The 18875-nt window shown below is 38.1% G+C and overlaps 1 protein-coding gene across 2 annotated transcripts in view; it reads right to left on the reverse strand.

Annotated features, from left to right (window-relative positions):
• BRAF (B-Raf proto-oncogene, serine/threonine kinase) overlaps window positions 1-18875 on the reverse strand; it is an 86362-nt gene that overhangs the window by 21587 nt on the left and 45900 nt on the right. The window contains exons 7-14 of one of the 2 annotated variants that reach the window (XM_050325476.1): window positions 18211-18330; window positions 10119-10278; window positions 8463-8499; window positions 6891-7010; window positions 4069-4205; window positions 3205-3322; window positions 2648-2732; window positions 203-379 (exon numbers count right to left, since the gene is read on the reverse strand). In XM_050325476.1, coding sequence (XP_050181433.1) covers window positions 203-379; window positions 2648-2732; window positions 3205-3322; window positions 4069-4205; window positions 6891-7010; window positions 8463-8499; window positions 10119-10278; window positions 18211-18330 — 954 coding nt within the window. The remainder of the gene's footprint in view (window positions 1-202; window positions 380-2647; window positions 2733-3204; window positions 3323-4068; window positions 4206-6890; window positions 7011-8462; window positions 8500-10118; window positions 10279-18210; window positions 18331-18875) is intronic. The other variant, XM_050325475.1, reaches the window with a different exon arrangement.

The raw sequence follows: 18875 nt of genomic DNA on the forward strand, positions 1-18875 counted from the left end.
GTTCCAAAAAAAGCTCACAAAGTCTATTTTACTCATCAGAATAATTAACACTTGACCAAATGCTTTGATGATCGAGACAGGACCCTGGGCTCAACAAAGCGAGCGGATAACTGGCCTTATTTGCCAATGTCAGCCACAGTGGGAAGGGGATAAGAAAACATTGCCCCAGAGCTCATTTTCAGACAAGTAACACAATACTCACTCCATGCCTTGTGCAGTCTGTCGTGCAATATCAATTAGCTTGATCATTTCAAATTTGGTCTCAATGATGTGTAGATGGTGATACAAGCTGGACCCTTCACACCATTGTGTAACAATAGCCAACTGGGGTTTTGTCGAATAACCCATGAAAAGCAGGATATTCACATGTCGTGTTTTCCTGTTTAAAAACGAACAAAAATGAATAGGAAATCAGGCAAAAGCCAGGCAGATCTACCAGAGTTTACACATATATTTCCAAACAGAAGTTGGGTCAATCTCAAGTTTTACTAAGATAACATGGTAACCTCTTGTTAGATTCATTTTAATGAATTATTCCAGACATTGCCTTTCTGATCATAATAACATGGAACAACTGCTCTGGGGTAGGCACTTGCTTCCCTCAAGCAAGCACCTTAGCACAGGACTGCTCAGAAGATACTGTTTCCACTATGTCCCCAAGGACAGAAATGGTTTGCAGGCAGGTCTGCTTTTGTGTGACTTTAGTCCAGCTACGACATTGCTGCCCATAAGGAAGACATCCAAAATGAAGCTCTAGTCTCAGGACAACTTTTTTGTTTGGATACCATCAACACATCTCCTTGACAAGTCTTCAGTTTTATTTAGGGCTTTTTTTGACAAGAATTTGTACTTTCTATGAAGCCAGCATATAAGAAAGGATGGAAATAGGTATGAAAACTGTACCTCAGCAAGGTTATGATGTGAACTTGTTTCCAAACAGCACTTGGGAGAAACTGGAGTTCATCACAGAGATTTGACCAGATTAAATCAAACCTATTCCAAAGATGGAGCAACTCCATAAAGAAAAACTTGCCAATGAACAAATGCAGAAAGGATTAGCTCGGTAGATATCGCAGTGGATTCAGGGCCTGGAAGAATCCACTGTGGAATCTGAAATGATTTCCTCACCCTCTAGGACAAGTCAATCATGTTCTTACTGCCATCAGACAGACAGGAAGAACCACATACCTCCAAACATACCAGTGAGATTTTACAAAGATGAGGCACCTAGGAATTATGGAATATTTCCTAGCTTTCCCAGGGGCTGGGGAAAAATAAAGGCAGTCTTCTTCCAACACTATCGAAGGCAGTCAACCCTCTGCTGGTGAAACCTGACAGACCAAGCTTAAAACCTGTGGTAGCTTGTGAAGTCTATGCTGTGGTGGAAGATGGCAGACCCCTTTTATGTTTTCTTACAATGAAACACTAACATGGGAGCGCAGAGTGTGAACCTTTGCCCTCACAGCAATGCGGAATAGGACAGTTCTACTCCACGTGACTGTGCCTTTTTCAGGTTCGAGGATTTGTTGAGTGATGCTGAGAGTAACTCCTGAGGGAACAAAAAATATGCAGTTTCCTGCAAATTTGGCAAAAAATTCTTGCAAAAAATGATGCAGCATAATGGAAAAGGCACAGCTACAGGTAAATCTGCCTTGTCTGGGTCAAAGGATAGAACAACTGACTACGTTAAGTGCTGAAACGATCAACAACCGAAAAGGCTGGACTCCAGCTATGGGAATGCTGCCACAAATCTGGACAAGCTATGAAATATAAGATTTTTGATTTCACAAAGTTCTGTCAAAATTATGTCCAAAAAAATGAAGAGATATCCAAAGTACCATACCATAGAAAGCCTCTACTTCCACAGCTAAGAGTTTAGAGTTTTTGGAACTAACATTTTCCTTGGGAAAAAGGCTGACCATCCCCTTTTCACCATGTAACTTATTGGGGATGTTTCTGCAGCACAGGCACCCAGCTCAACACATCAGGTTGCCAGAGGCCAAAACCTTCTTGCTATTTTGTTTCTTAAAACAGAATTAGGCTCGACAATGCTCAAGATTGTCCCTGGTTGCAATGTTCTTTCCCAATAAATATTCTACCATATCGTGTTAATGGATCCTCTTTTAAGAGTAGAACTCAAAACAAATACCTCCTCTGAGAAACTACAAGCAGCAGACACGAGAAAAGAAAATCAAGAAGTGACTTTATGAGAAATATAACTAAAAAAAATCTCAAAGAAAAATCAGTGCTACTAAATAGAAATTATTAAACAACAGTCATATGGGCAGTGCTGCAGCTGAAAACCAACAATTGGCGTGCTCTCCTTCAATCTCAAAATGCGAATGAGAGGAAAGTCAGGCCTACAGTTCACACTCAGGCTTGACTGTGCCCTGGGGGCAGGATAATAACAAAACCCAGTTCTGTCTTGAGTGTTTGGACATACACATATTGACAACACAGGTGTGCAGACAAACACCTACAAGGGAGGGAAGAACTAGCAGGGGATACAAAGAAATAGTTACTTTTTCTGCCTGAAGTATCATCACGGAGGAGTAGGACCAATGTGTTCTAATGGAAATCTAAAATTCAGTGATTAATGAGGCACAAATTTACACACATTATTTTATGCCATTAAAAATAATCTTACCTGAGCACTCCTACTTCATTTTTGAAAGCCTGTAACTGTTGAGGTGTGGGTGCCGTAACATTCAACATCTTCACTGCCACATCACCTTTAAAACAGCAATTTTTAGTAGGTGCCACTGATACATATTCCTCTAATGAGAAAATGCTATATAGAGCATCAGAAATAGTGAGGTACCCTGTTTTCTAGCTTGCATGAAATAAATCACTACAATATTTAAATAAGTAAATACTCAGTAAAATGTAAAAACACTATTCTTACTTTACTCTGAGAAATCCTATCCAAGCCAAAGCTATTAAAATACACATCTGAAATCCTCATTCATCAGGATGGATATTTCGACCTAATAACTGTTTTGTGTTTAGCCTAACAATCCCTTAATTCAGAATTACATGCAAGAGTTGAGTCTCTAAACAATATGAAATCCTTACACTACTTATTAATTAAAAAACCACATTTATGGCCCTTCAGTGACTCTCCCTATTACATTCCAGTTGGGTGACCCCTGGCAGGCAGCGTGACTTGCTGAAGAACAACTGTTTGCCATGATGGCCACATACCATGCCACTTTCCTTTGTAGACTGTTCCAAATGATCCAGATCCTATTCTTTGTCCAACTGTGATCTGTCCATCTGGTATCTCCCAATCGTCACTTGAATCTCGCCGACCAAGAGTTTTCTTTATATATGTGCAAAAACAATAAAGAGTAGAAAAAAAACAACAAGTGCATTAATGCCTGTGAAAACAGCTCCTTTGTTAAAGATTTGGCATCAGCATTTCATATCATTAAAGTTCTAAAAAGCCTTTTTTTTTCAGGTATTGTTTTTGACTTTTCCAATCAGCCATACATAAAACCTCAGGACACAGCTATACCAAATTATTTCCTGGCATTAAATATTTCCCACAGCTTTCTGGCAGCATTAAAACCAGAAAATATTAAGGAACTATTCCCAAAAAGAAAGTAACATTTATTTTTCAATTCTTATTCAATCATAATGTTAAATTGTGAATTTAAAAATGCAGATATTTTTATGCATTGTTACATAAAAATGTGTTACATACATTTGTTACTTTCAAAGTTTATGAATCATGGTGGGAAAAGTTAAGCTGTTATGTGAAGGGAAACTGGCATTACAATATGAAGCACACCAAACATTTGGGTGCACGCGAGTAAAAGTGAGTCTAGTCAATTAATTAAGTGATTTATATTTCAGTCCCACAATTACTTATTGGTTCAAAGTGGTTTTAAAGTGGTTCTCCCACTCAATTATTTCTAGTTTAAAGTCCTTGATCATCACCATAGTCATCTTCAAAATAATTCAGATTGCTGGGATGAAAGAAAAGTGAGAGGACCACAACTGTGTAGTATTTCTGTACTATGAATATCCCACACTACAAATGAGAATAGCTGATCTTTTCCTTACCATTCTATTTCTGTCTTCTGAGGATGAGGATGACTTCCTTTCCCGCTGGGGTCCTGGTGATTTCTGTAACGCTTTCACATTGGTTAGTGACCCAGGCAAAGAGGCGGGAGGTGTTGCAGACAAACCTGCGGTTGAGCCTAAATTTCAGAAACAGGATAATTTTATCTGTAAGAGTCCAGTTTACAAGAATGCACTGATTATCAGGTGCAAGAACTGTGTTTAAGATGCAGTATCTCCAAACATCAATGCAAATGTTAAGAGGGAACAAACACATCCTAGGAATATTGTCCTAACACTAGATTAGCACTCAAGTCTCAGAGCTCAGGAAGAGACAAGTCTATAGCAAACATCCCTATATGGATAGTCCCCAGTCTCTTGTTCATGAATTATCAGAAGGACAATGTCTTTTTAAGTAAGAAAAAATATTTTAAAATGTATTTTTTTAATTCCATCAGTTTCTTTGAGCAGAAAAGTAGTAGCATTTTAGTTAGCAGCATCTACCTCAGAGATTTCTTGTAGCTGTGCTTTTAGAAACCCAGCAAATAGCTGAAATACTATATTTTGGAATCAAGACAGACTAAATGCAAATAATTGAAATGTTTTCTAGTTCAGTCTCCAAGTGCCACCTGAAAACCATTTGGCTGTTTTAAAGCTATCTGTTAGCAGAGAGCTCTTATTTAAAAATAAATATTAGACTGTAGAAAGGATTAAAAAATAACAAGTACTTTAGTTAGCTATTTGAAGCATATTCTATGAAACACAAAAAGAACAGTATATCTGTAGCCTGTATGTTATCTAAACAAATCTGTGCAGGAAAATGTCACTAAGAGAGTTGTTTCAGAGCCCCAATGGCCCTTTACAAATGGAGCACTTCAGCTAGACACTGCTTTTTAAAATACACCACAATTATTCGTAACAAGGTTATGCTGACCCTTCCAATGCAAAGGACATGAAATAGGGTCAACTGTTAATTAAATTCATGCTGCTCTGCTAAACAATGTATGTCATTGTACAAGACCTCTAACATTACAATGCTTTCTCTCACATTAGTGCTCTGGAAAGTGGTGGAAGACAATACTCCTCCTCATATTCTTTCAGCAACCCCCTTCTTAACCAAGAAGTGCCTCCTAATACCAACTTGAGCTAAAAAACTGACTTTGTGGCTTTTAAAACTGTTGCTCAAGTTCAGCCATTCAGTGCACGCTAATTTATCAGACTAAACATATCCACCACTGTCCTCACTGAGCTAAAATTTATAACTTTAGAAGTGGAAGCACAAAATAATGACATACAAAGACATCAGAAATGGGACTCAGCATCTGTAAACTCTGTCCCATATGATAAAGCAACAATAATGATGCATATTAGACATCCTAACTACAATTATAACCAGTTGGAAGTCCATCCTAACAAGACCTGAAGGAAGGACTTGTGTTTATGTTACAGCCACTAGACTGTCATAAATTTATTATGTAATTCATCACACATACATGAAATTAAGGGTATGATGTTTCCAGAACATGAGTAACTTTCCAAAAGTTTACTGGGTTACAGACTTTCTCTGCAATAGCAAAGCTCTACTAGAATGCATTTTCTTTCGACGTAACTAAAGTCTCCTACTTGATTTTAAATACCACAATATAGAAACACTAGCGCAATATTCACCCTTCACCAAAAATGCTTACAGCACATGGCAGAACATTGTAGTTAATCTGTTCATAATAATACCAGATGGCCTGTTTTCCAAGTTATTAGAGTAGAATACTTCAGATAATGTTGGACTTAAGTCAACAGCTTGGACTCTGAAGCTGTATGTAACGTATTCCATTCTGTAGCCAGTCTGCTTGTTGGGAACACCTGTCTTCTTACAAAGACTTCTGGAAGAACTTTACAAGTTCATAAGGTGAACTGCTCTTGATACATTCTGAAACAAAAGTCTTTGAAACAGCCAAGATGGTAGCATTTGAAAACCACACTACATGCACTGAGCTGACCATTTCGACATGTATATGTATAAACACAAGAATTTACATTTCATGCTGTTACTCAGTAGTTGGTTTCTCCAGCATATAAAATCCCACCGAATTTTTGGGGGATTTTGTGCAATACAACAGATCCATTGACAGCTTAAGGCCTGAATTACCCCCAGGGTCAATGATGTGAAAATCTAAGTGTCTTATTTTACACAGTACAGGATACAAATACTGTTTCAGTGGAAATCTACTCACTAAATAAAAACTACATGGTCTAAAGCATCTAGGACACCAATGTGATGTCAACAGCACATTCTCAAAATGAAGTATTTGTTCAAAGTTGACAAAACACATTACTTGAAAAGCTTGTGACCTAACAAGATATCAATGGAAATGTTTGCAATTCACATTTGATTTCCTAGATCACTTCTCAAAACAAAACTATTAAATATAGAAAACTGTTATAGCACTGAACTGACTTAAACTGAACAGTCAAGGAAATTCTAAGTTAAGGACATAATTTTATCTTTAAAATCACTGCAATGCAATCCAAGGACCTTTGGTTAGAAAAATTATGCTAAGGTCCACAGAAAAACCTCAACTATGAAATTCCTTGCTTTTGAAGATTTAAGTCAGACTTTATTTATAGTAATTTTCAAGCGTGTAAAGGTGAAAGTGAGTATGTGTGAAAAGCACATTCAAAGCATTCCAGCCAGGCCAAGCAAAAAACAGAGGTGTTTTGATAAACTCACACACTTACATACACACGGTGTGAGGGTGAGGCACAAACAGCATCTGTGGTTTTACTTATTTTGTTTGGGTGAAAACAAGAAAGAAGAGCCCAACTACCTCTGAACACTGGGCCAGGCTCAAAATCAAACACTATTTCACTGGGGACAGAATGAAGGAGGGGACTGGGAGTCCGGGATTGGTATTTCCGAAGACAGCGCATCAGCTGGTTCAAAGGGGCTGTTAGAGAGAAAGAGACGGGCAGGCAGAGACAGAAAGACAGACACATAGAAGAAATGAAAGAAGTCATGGGAAATAACTAGGATGCTTTGACTCCTATTCATAGATTGCTTCTGAACTTTGAAGGGGGAAAAAAAAAAAAAGTCAATTACTAATAACACTGTTTCAGGAGCGGGAATAGCCAATTGTTTTCAGATGCCAAACAGACAGTTTATGATCAAAAGTTAAACCAACATGATCGCACAACATTTAAATGCTGGACAAAACGGGCAAAACTGTGGAGAGCCACACCTATCAACACATACAGAAATAGTTAGAATTGGTAACTTTCAATTAGTAAGCTTGTAGGTTTAAAGGAAATTTTCTTTTTTCAAAAGTGTTCTATCGCTGGCATAACTAAAGACAGCTCCATCAAACAAAACGCAGTAGGCAGGTAGCATTCTACCAAATACCAGATTTGCATGGGACAAAGAAAATCAGTGACAGCCCACAGAACCAAATCTTAGAGATCAGGAAAGAGTGCACTAAGGTAATTCAGACCTAACTTATGGCTCAAGCAAGTTGTAATTAGAACGAGACAACTGTCGTTACTGATCTAGAGCTGGAAAAACTGTCATATGCCTGCCCTACTTACTACTTCTCTATTTCCAATATTTCTATTTTATTATTATATTCATAGGAATATAATACAGCACATAAGAAGCCCTCTCAGGACTTCAAAGGCCAGTGGGAGACGTGACTTAACAGACCTGTGCTCAACATGTGACGAAAAATAAACTTTCTGGTACTAGTTCTGACTGAACTGTGAATTAGGGCTGTTATGTTACTGAAGGAAACATAAAAAAATCTGGCTTTAGTGAAAGGTCCTAGCAACCTGCTTCCAAGAGTAGCACAGGCATGCAGTACAGCAAAGCAGCAACTTCAGCGGGGCAGAGGGGGAGAAGAACCGGAGTATTTCACACTGCTTTAGGATGCAGCAGTTCATATGGAAGGCCCATCTACCGTGTTGGTGCTTTTCAATAAAAAACCCTCTTGTTTCCATGGGTGAAAATGTAAGAACAGGTGTAAAAATCTTTGAGAGAGACTTGGGAAGTTACAGTGTATCTGTGTGCAGCCATGTGAGTGAATGTGTGTGTGTGTGTGTGTGTGTGTGTGTGAGAGAGAGAGGGTAAAGAAGTGACAATGCAAATTAATTTTAAAGCTAAAAAGAACTAGATTCTGTTTCAAAACGTTTTCTCCTTCCATCTCCCCCGCTCCCAGAATGACCAGCAAATGACTCAAATCTTTGTGAGACAAATACTAAGTTCATGGACAAGCAAATGTAATTCACTTCTTGTTCTAGTCATATTTTCCTTTGTCCCTGTGTTTTGTAGAAGGAAGTAGGGTAATGGGAAGGGACAGAGCAGTTGTGTAATTAAGTGTAACACAGTAGTTAGTTTAAACATTACTTACCTCCCTCGCCTCGTAAACCCTGGTCTCTAATCAATTCCTACAAAAATTAAAAAAAAAATAAATCTGTATTTAATTTAGGTATAACATTTAGATTCTGAAAGCAATTGATATTGATCAATTTGAGAACCCATAATGTCATCTGTTGCCCATGAAAGAAAAGTGGTTTCCTATCCCGACTAGGAGCGACTCCAAAAAACTATTTATAACAACTACTAAACTTCTCAAAATCAGTTGCTTTAAAGCAGCATCTCTCAGTAGTAAAATGGAATGTACACTACCCAAAACAGATGCTTGACATGAAAATATTGATTTAAAAACGCAGCTGGCCAAAATGTATGAAGAAATATTGAACCAAATGTTCTAGTTACCCCGTTTGTGGCACAAACGATTTGAAGTGTCATATTAGAAGCTGGGACATCAATTTCCTGTACTGAGGTACATCAGTCAGATGAATCCTGCTCCATTTTTTCTTGTAACAACACACCTGATTTGCATAGCTAGGTGCACTCTGTTCTCCTCAGAAATGACTAACTGCAAAAGGTTTGCTTGCAAAATATTTGCTTGCAATACACGGTGAACCGAGAGGATCTTTTGCAACTAAAAGCAAACTACACTAAGGATTTTCTAAACCGAAGAAAAGTAGAAAATTCTAAGTTTCCATCTGTATTCCAACATTTTCATTACAGAGCTTTTTTTCCTTTTGTTACACAATTACCTTTGTTCCCTTTTTTGTTACACAATTATATTTGTTCCCTTATACACCTACGCTGCTGCTGAAGGCGCTGGTTATGCCTCAGCTGCACCAGTGCCATATTCCATATGTAAATGTCTACACAGACATAGTCTCAAAACTAACATTTCACCTTTCCATCCGCTCATTTGCAAAACAGATTTTGTGCCTCAGTGTCCAAGTAGACTTCAAGACTACTCATCTGACAAATGAATAATTTCTAGAGAGCAGACTTAAGGGTAAAATACAAGCTGCATATTTTAGCAAAATTAGAAAGCGGTTGTTGTGACCAACATTTTGAAAGGTATTAGCTGTCCTTATACTAATATCAACCACTGTTATTAGTTATATTTCACCACTGAGAGATTTCAAAAGCGTGGAAAACAGGCTAAGTGTAGCTGTTTCTGAACACTGAAAGAATGCTCAGAACAACAAATACTAGGCTCTTGAAATCCTAGGGTACTATCAGTATATCTGAACTCAGTTTAATTTAATAATTCAATTTTCTTCATTGCCAGAAATGTTACTTGGAATACAAATAGTAAAAATCTCCATCTTGCATAAAAATGTGTTTAACACACATTAAGAGCATTACTGGCTACAGTTAGGAGCACAAGCCTTGGGACTAATGACAGAAAAAAAAAAGCAGTGGTTTGGGGCAAAGTGTTTCTATGAAAATGAAAAGGACAGGACTGTCAAAAGGCAGTTCTCCTTTTGGAGAATGGGTTATTTGTATTCTTACAGCTCTCAACAGCAAAAATGAATCTATGAAAAAATGAAAAATGAATGATCCTTGAAGACTCTGATAGACCACTGAGGATTAGCTTAGAAACACACTTGTGTACACATGATAAACTTAATGCACTGATACTCAAAATGAACCCATCAAATCTACTATTCTTGATCTAATTGTTATTAACACTTACATCAATATTGACTGGCTCAATTGTATTGATGTGGACGTTGGGAGCTGAAGAGGATCGGTCGCGTTGCCCAAACTGATTCCGATGGTCTTCATCTGCTGGTCGGAGGGGCTGTGGGATTGGAATGGATTTTGAAGGAGAAGGACTAGGGAGAATTGGTGGTCTGAGAAACAAAGTCAAGGAAAAAGAGGATTTAGGTCTACAAATGGCTTCAAACACTGCATAGTGGGTGTGGTAAGTCCTTTTCAACTATAATAATACATACATTAAAAAAACTGATCTAAAGGCCTGAATAAAAACAATTTATAATGAACGATCTCTACTCCCCTATGATCAATTACAACAACTCTCTGCTGTATAAACTACCTAATTACATGGCTGTGAAGTGTTCTGAGTTGAAACAAAACAAAAAACTCTACCATGCCATACTAAACTAGTAACAATAAATCCTGATCTGAAAAACTCATGTAGCCCAACATGCACTGCAGATAGAAAGATACTCTGCAGTTTCCTGAGTCAATGCAATACAATACACTCTTTTAAATGGTAGCCCACTGAGAACTAAAAAAGCTTAACATCTCACATCAATTTTACAGTCAGAAAACGTCACAAAACAAATTGCATGGATAGGATCATTGATCAGTAAATACAGAGTGAAAATTACATCTGGTCATTCAAACTAATTGATTAATAATATGGCCAATTATTACTGATACTAAAAATAACATGGCCAATGTACTATTGATAATAAAAATAAACATATCACCTTTTAACCTCAATCTGTAAGTAATAACTTTGAATAGTGCAACATTTCAAATGTTATTTACAGTGCTAGTTAGGCATTGCAATACGTTTGACTTGAATGATAAGCGTTCAGACTACACAGAAAAGATTCTTAAAGAAATTTAAACACTGGCAGTCATAAATGTAGATAAAGTCTTTAATTTATGGTATAATTAATTGAATATTTAAAAGACAAAACATCTAAACACTTGGGTTTTTTTCTATAGAAAGGCAGAATGTCACTTCTTTGGTTATCCACTAATTTTGTTGAAGTACAATAAACTGGCAATTATCTCTTACTCTAGTCAAGGTCAGTCCCTGTTAAGTCTAATGATTCAATCTAATGGATATAAGGCAAAAGGTCAATGAAAACATTTGCCAGCTTTGTCAAAGAAAACTTTGTGTTAAAGTACACATGGTATCTGACAACAAGGTTTTTAGAAATTGGGGTTTTTCTTGCAAGTTCTAAGAGAGGAGTGGAGTCCTCTACCCATTCAATGACTCAGGGATGAATTACTATGCCCACAAAGGCAATGCCCACAGGGAGAAGCTTCAGAAATAGAACGTACAGCAGCATAGAGCAGCAACAGGTCCTGGAGCCACCTCCTGTAAGTAAACATTCCTTGGCCTCTCCAAAAGTATTCAGAGGCAACAAACATTTTCAACAGGATCTCCTGGCAGTTCTTAAGAATCAGGTCTGCTTTAAACACTACTATCTTACCTTTCATTGAGGAGTTTATACAGTTTGGCACCGGTCCCAGAACTCAGAGCTACCTGTATCCTAAGGACCTGTCATCTTTTCCTTTCTGGCCAACAATCTCACAAAATTGAGATTGGTAAAACAAAGCGCTTGCGAATTAATGCAAGCGACAGCCTAGTAAGTCTTGCAGTAAAATACATATGTTTGGGAAGTGTGGCAGGAAAGAGGTAAGGGGTTTAGCCATGTTGATTTTCAAAAAATCAGTTACCTATTGTAGCATGACAGAATATAAATATTAGGAATGCACTCAGTTGACATTTTAGGGCATTCTATTTTCATGTTTAGGCAAGTGTGTCAGATGTTGCACAAAAAAATACAAGAGGTCTAAAAAGTGTCTCAGGCTGGCCAGTACTGGCATTGTCTGGATAGCTAATTCCTGCTCAAACTTCCTGAGAGTTCTCTGATAATAAGGAAATTAAGGGAGATGTGTAAGAACACCCATCAGATCACTGCAGTAGGAGTGAGCGTGCGACACTGTCTGAGCTCTGCCACACAATGAGGACAGAAGCAACCAGATTTTCTGTGATCATCAGTAAGACAACAGAGAGAAAACCAGATTGAAAAAAACACTGTTTCAATTACATCCTCCTTTGAGTCATAAATGGTCATCTGCTGCTTCTGTATTTCTGGGCACAGGTCACCATGTCCATCATGTTGCTAGCACAGATAGCGTGCTATGTCACAAATATTTGAAAACAATTTGAATAGCTTTTTCCACTCATTAAATTCTAACTGAGGGAAGTCCAGTTCTTTAGTAAATAACTACAGGCTAATAAAGAATACAGTTTGCCTTTTTTTTTTTTTTTTTGGAGTCTCTGAACTATTATTGTGAGGATCTCTGGGCTTCAGACACCAAGAATCCAGAGATAGGAACCTCATAAGCACTTAGCTGTGTACTCCATCAGAATTTTATTACTGGGTGTCCTTGGGACTAAAAGCACGTCACCCCAAAGAATGTGGCAATCCTCTGAGCTACCAAAAGCCTGTTCTTAAAGTAGTCTTGCATATTAATTGCTCTACAGGAGCAGAAGTGACACTGGAGCTAAAATGACCAGCCATCACCATTTGGGAAAAGGGTGACATTGCCTATTCCAGGCCAGTCCCAAAACTTGTTCTGTAGGCTACGGAAACACATTGGGGGGAAAAAAAGAAAAAAAAATCAAGAGGACCAGAAAAACTCCTACAAAGAACTGTTTACTGTGACATACACATACAGCAGGCTGAGGCTTCAAGGAGTAGCAGTCTGAATACCAGGATCTGAGTTTCTGTTGCTCCTGTGGACTTTGTGAGCTGTTTACAGCCACCTGGCTAAAGGAGACCTGCTACAAAAAAGATCAATATTGGAGTAATTACACTACCTCATCTTGACCACTTTCTCCCATCTTAGATGTGGGCATTCCTTCAACAATGATTCTCAGCTTCTGAGACAACAAGCTGACAGTTGCCAAATCTCAGCTTAATGTTATAACCTTGGCTGGCAATATGACTGAGCATGCTTTTTACCTTGGACCATGTATCTGTACATTGTTCCCTCCCTTTTTATCAAGACAGAGCAGAAAGAGGTTTTGTCAGGAGACAAGAATAACTGAATATAAGATGTAAAATTTTGATAGCCTTTTAGCAAGCACAGTAAATGCCAATATGTCCAGAGATTTACTAGTCCACAAAACTGGATCCACAGGAAAGAGTAAGGTAACTCAGAGAAGTGTCCACACATGGTATGTTATATATGAACACGCAATTTTATAAAATCATAGACAGTACCTCCACCAGATTTTAGAAATTGTAATGATATAAGTTAGTTTACTTTACAAAAATGAAAGAAGATTTTTATACAGACTTTGTGCAATCTCTTTTAACTCACCAATGTGATGTTTCATAATTAAGAGCTGGTCTACTCAGGAAAGATTTTTCTTAAAATATGTTAGTTTGGACTTCGAGTTTTTTTGCTTGTACTTTTATTTTGCTGCAGTTGGGCAAATGCTTAAACTGAAAATTCACATTCACCTAGCTCCAATTGAGGTGTGTGCCAGTTCCTTCTTGAATGGACTGTGAGATTTTCCCTATCCCCCTTCCAGCCTGAACAAGTACATCTCGGTTTAGCCACAGGGCTCAGTACTGTACACACTATTCACCTGTAGGTTGCACACTCATACGTAGGCCACACCTAAAATGCGTATTAAGGTGCTTTTTTTGATTACTTTTGTTTACACCAGAGTATGACTGGATTTGAGTTTTTGTTACTGCTGTTAATGAAAAACACAGTGCACTTCCATTTTCAAGCAGCTTCTAAGGACTGCTAAGAATCTGGGATACAAGGGTATTTCAGCTACACTAGCACTGTAAATTGCTGAGGTCAAACAGGTTCTGATTTAATTATCATGGTACTGCACAGATATTGCCAGAAAACATAATATTTTTTTTTCCCCAACTCTGCAGCCTGGAAATATTGAATAACCTCAAATGAAATGGTGCTTTGGAGAAAAGGACAGCAGTATCAGTTTGTAACTACAATGTGAAGATCACTCTTGCAGCACCCTTTGAAGTCAGTCTAAAAGTAACATGAGACAGATCTGTAACAGTCATTACCTCATAAAAATCAGTGCAGTTTTCTATACCATGATAACTTGTTTTCATCCATGCTGGTTTGTAGGTGAAAAACAACGGCCAGGATTATCACAACAGTGTGCATTTCTTTATACTGGCCTTTGGGACCAGATTGGAGCTGATAAGCCTAAAATTTCCAAAAGCTTCATACACCAGGGGCTATCAAGAGAATCATGCTGCTGTAATTAGTCCTCCAAACCAGGTGTCAGTTCACTAGCGTGTTCTTCTAATAAAGTTTTGGAGAGCAAGAGGTTTCCCCCACCTGTTGTATGGGCTAAAAATGATTTTTCTATAGATTCTAGTACCAGACCTTTTCTGCTTGGCAAGAACGCGTATCAAGTTGCATTCTGTAGGAACTTTGAGAACATTTACATGGAGAGGCCTGGAAAGGATTCTGCCGGCATTTTTAGGGGAAAATGTCATTGTTTTATGAAATAAAACACAAAGCTTTTGCTCACTTAAACACCATCTAAATGGATCTAAATGACATTGTAGTACTAAATACAATATTGTAAGACTGTGTCTTTCCTTCCTTGGCTTTTCAGAAGCTTTTCTAGACATTTAAATATCTTCAGTTGAGGCAGAATGATCAGTGAACATTTGGAAGACAGAAAGGAAAGCAGAGGTGTTTAATCACAGGCTGGAGCCTGCTCAAAGGCAGGGACTGGCAAGCTTCCAAGAATGGTGCACCAGACATTCCCTCTTTCTTCCTCCAACTTAGAAGATGAAGCATATTGGGAAATGTTGTTTTTCCAAGAGCCAAGATGCTGCCAACTTCCCTACCAGCAGTGTTCTGCCTGAGCAAAGTAGACCTTTTTGGGTTTTTCCAAATGCCTGCCCCTGTGCTGTTTCAAGTCTGACCGACGTGCCCTTCTTACACCCACTCCACAGGTTACTTACCCTGCCATAACACCTGCCTCATGTGTGTGCTGAGTTTTGTCCAACATCACAACATCTAAGAGAACAGATCAGAGTTGAAAAAGACAAGTTTGGAATATTCTGAAGGGTTAATCTCTCCCTTATTCAGGTGTCTGAGATGGAGGGAACTGGGTTCACAGAAATTCTGCGCTTTCCGAGCAAAGATACAGAAGAAACTTTATGACAGTGCAATGAACAAAATGAATACAATGTATCATATACAGTTTGCTTACTTTGATTTTATTACAAATGGCTCTCTAGGAAGACCTACACTTCTTGTATTTCTTTCCACTAGGATGGCTGCTTTAGCTCAAGAGGAGTGTGCAAACGGAAAGAAACTAAAATGGGACACAAGACCTCATGTGGAGGCTGGACACACCTTTATAAGGGGTTCAGAGATGTGCAAGTGGGACAATATGTGCTCCCTCATCTTTGGGTGGAACACCTGGAGGGACTGCCTAAGGCTTTCAGTTGGAAGAACGAAGGGCTACAGGACTGGATTGCTTTAGGATGTTACACATGACCACAGTGAAACAGTTCTCCAGCACGTTTAGCAGCTTTTGTATCACGTCCAATGGTCTTTTCCTTTACGTCCCTTTCTCTTCCACACTTTTCCATTTGATCCCTTGACAATGTCTCAGCATGTCACACACGCCTTTGCTCTCGAGCTTGTCTTGCAACACAAACTTCCTTTCTTTGGGCACTTTGCCTGCTGCTGGAACCCCTTCACAAGGGAAGGATGTTTGCCTTCTCTTTCCTCGGGTTTACCAAACGATTAGTAACATCCCTTCCTCTGGGGGCTGTGCCATGCAAGATGCTAGGAGAACAGAGAAATCAAAGGAACAATTATTAATCTATTCAGTGTTATTCAAGTGAAAATTCCTCATATTTTACATCCCATTGCCCAACTCTCAAATTTCAATCACTTATTCTCCTCCCAGACAAGATAACCTCAAACGTCAGCCTTTTTTTTTGTTCCAGTTGACCTGTTGTCCCAAATTGTTGCAATACCCTTTAACAAAACCACAGGTAAGAATATGCTTTTATGGAAAAGGCCAGCTTTTTAAGTTCAGACAAATGAACGTTTCCACAATTATGTTTTTTAAAAGCAGAGAAGTATTACTAAAGAAAGGCAAAAAGATACCTGGAAAAAGGTATGGTCAGCGCTATTTGCTCATATAATAACATCTGAGCTAGTTCTGGAAAGGAAAGAACTCCACACACAGATGCTTGGGGAAAACTTCCTGACTAACATGCATATTACTTATGAACACCAGCTGATAATCATAAACCATTTTCAAAATTAACATTGCAGACATGATGTATGCCTTTTTTTTATTTGCTTGTTTAACAATGAAGTGTATGGCAAAGCAAGAAAGCAAAAAGGAGGAAGCCAGACACTTTTTACAGCTTCTGCAATTACAAACATTTACAGATTCAACACTTGGGAAAAGTGTCTTAACACCAATTGGCAAGTATATTTAAATGTTAATATTTTTATATATGTCAAGTTAAAAACCTTAAGGCATTAACCAGTTTTGGCTTCAGCTTTTCCTTTCCATTTTCACTTCACAAAACTAAGACCGACTGAAGTCTTATCAATTAAGATAACTCATACTGTTGTGTCCTCATAAACTGGTAAGAATGGACTAATGTGAGGCAAAGACAATTAAAAAGCAGGGAAATTGAGAGTATTAGGATTAGGGTTATATAGTGCCTTTGGCATCTGCTGCTGTTTAACACAATTGGTATGAACAAGTTTTTCATGGATTAATAGTTCTAGTCTGGTTATAATTTCAGCTGTACCATGAGAAAGGCAGAGCCTGCTGCACTTAAGAGAACCATAACAGCCTTGTCCACAATCTCCTATATTAACATTCATGGGATATAAAGGCAACATCAGCTACCTGGGAGAAGCACTTTTGAATTTACTTGAATCTGCAGGTACTATATAGTACAAATAAGAAGATAATCTCTGTACTTACCAAACGAGGTTCCCTCTGCAGGACTATCAATCTATTTTCCTGGGAGGCATCGTATTTGATCTTCCATAAAAGAGTCTTGGTTGCCCAGAGAATTTATCTTCTAGTTAAGAGTCCATAGGTGCCTGTGTAGCTTCCAGCTTGTTTCTGCTTTAGTCTGGGCACAAGGCTCACTAATCCAGAAGAGCCTCTCTGACAAATGCAGCTCCATTCCATGCAGCACACATGTCCTGGGGATAGTTTTCTGAAGGTTTTTGTATTTGGTGTTCTTAATAAATCTGCATCAGGTTTCTTGACTGTGATACACATCCCTAAGTTACTCTTTCCCGAAGATTTGTTCAGCTACCTAGAGCTGGATGGTGGCATTGATATCTTTGCTACTGGGTTTCACCTAAATATGGTCACTTATCTCTTCAAGGAGAAAGGGTCCAGAATCTTGTTGGAAATACAGAGGGGATGGTCAGTTTTAGAAGTCTAATTTTGCAAAACCTGGAGCTGCAGCAAACAGATGCTACTGGTATATCCCAACATGAACAGGAAGAAGACAGCTGGTCTGGAGGATACTAAAGCAATGTGTATGTGGAAAAGCTACTAAAGCAGTATTAGGAACCTGGACTTGGCACATGTTCACACCAACCTGTGTGGTGTGGTTTATTCTGAAACTGAGGTATGTCACTTCAAGGCAAATAAACTGTAGTTTGATAACCAACTAAAAGAATTTGTGAGGATATAGTTTAGGTTTGTAATAATTTTAAGTATAAAATCTTTCCAGTTTAGACCAGGTCTAAGCCAGCATGTAGAAGAAATCAGTTTAACAGGGAAGGCCTCAATTCTGCAGTTACATACACATTTAACTTTTGTTCATTACTAATTTATATCATTCCTGTGAATGAAAACATTCACTTCTTTTAAGTTAAACATAGGTGGATATATTTGTATGACAAGTCAGATTACAAAAACGTAAGAGCTGCAAAGCAGTATTTTGAGTGTTTTTAAGCATAGTACTGAAATGTTATCTTATTAAACAGCAGGAATAAGGTCATACCCAACAGACTCTGAGGGGGGCACTGAGGGGTACGATCCAGATGCTGGGGTGGTCTCTCCTATGGAGGCCTCCTCCGGTGGTATGGGGTGATGTTCAAAGAACTTGGAGACAAACAGCAAACTGTGAGGCAAGAACAAAACAAAAACAACCTAACTTGTGCAAAACCCAGAAGCTTCACAATATAACACTCAAAGACTACAAGACACCCCCAAAAGCCCACTGATCAGAATCTAAATCTTAAAATAAATATTATATTTAGACATTAAATCTGTAAGATTTGTTAAAAATATTATTTACTTCAGAGAGGATCACAAGATCATGCCTTAAACACAACCTTTGTGGAAAGTAATTTTCTAATCTTTTAGTTGGATTGCAAACATCTGGTTCCTCAAGAATGCACAACCTATACCTATATGTTGAGTACATCAACTTATTTTAACATTTGCACTGATGTAATGCCAAAAAATGGATACAACTACATAATCCATAAACCCTGAGCACAAACTCCAGAGAAGCCCATGTAAACAGTTACAAACATAAGATGAAACTCAATTAGTTCTTGGGGGAAAAACTAGCATTTTAAATTATTCATTATATGAAAATCTATTTAAAAGCTTAATAGCCTCTTTTAAAACTGATGAAATAGAACACAGAGCCATTTTACA

This window comes from Myiozetetes cayanensis, unplaced genomic scaffold (assembly GCF_022539395.1).
Source record: "Myiozetetes cayanensis isolate MyiCay16 unplaced genomic scaffold, myiCay2020 scf3, whole genome shotgun sequence".
Classification (NCBI taxonomy): domain Eukaryota; kingdom Metazoa; phylum Chordata; class Aves; order Passeriformes; family Tyrannidae; genus Myiozetetes; species Myiozetetes cayanensis.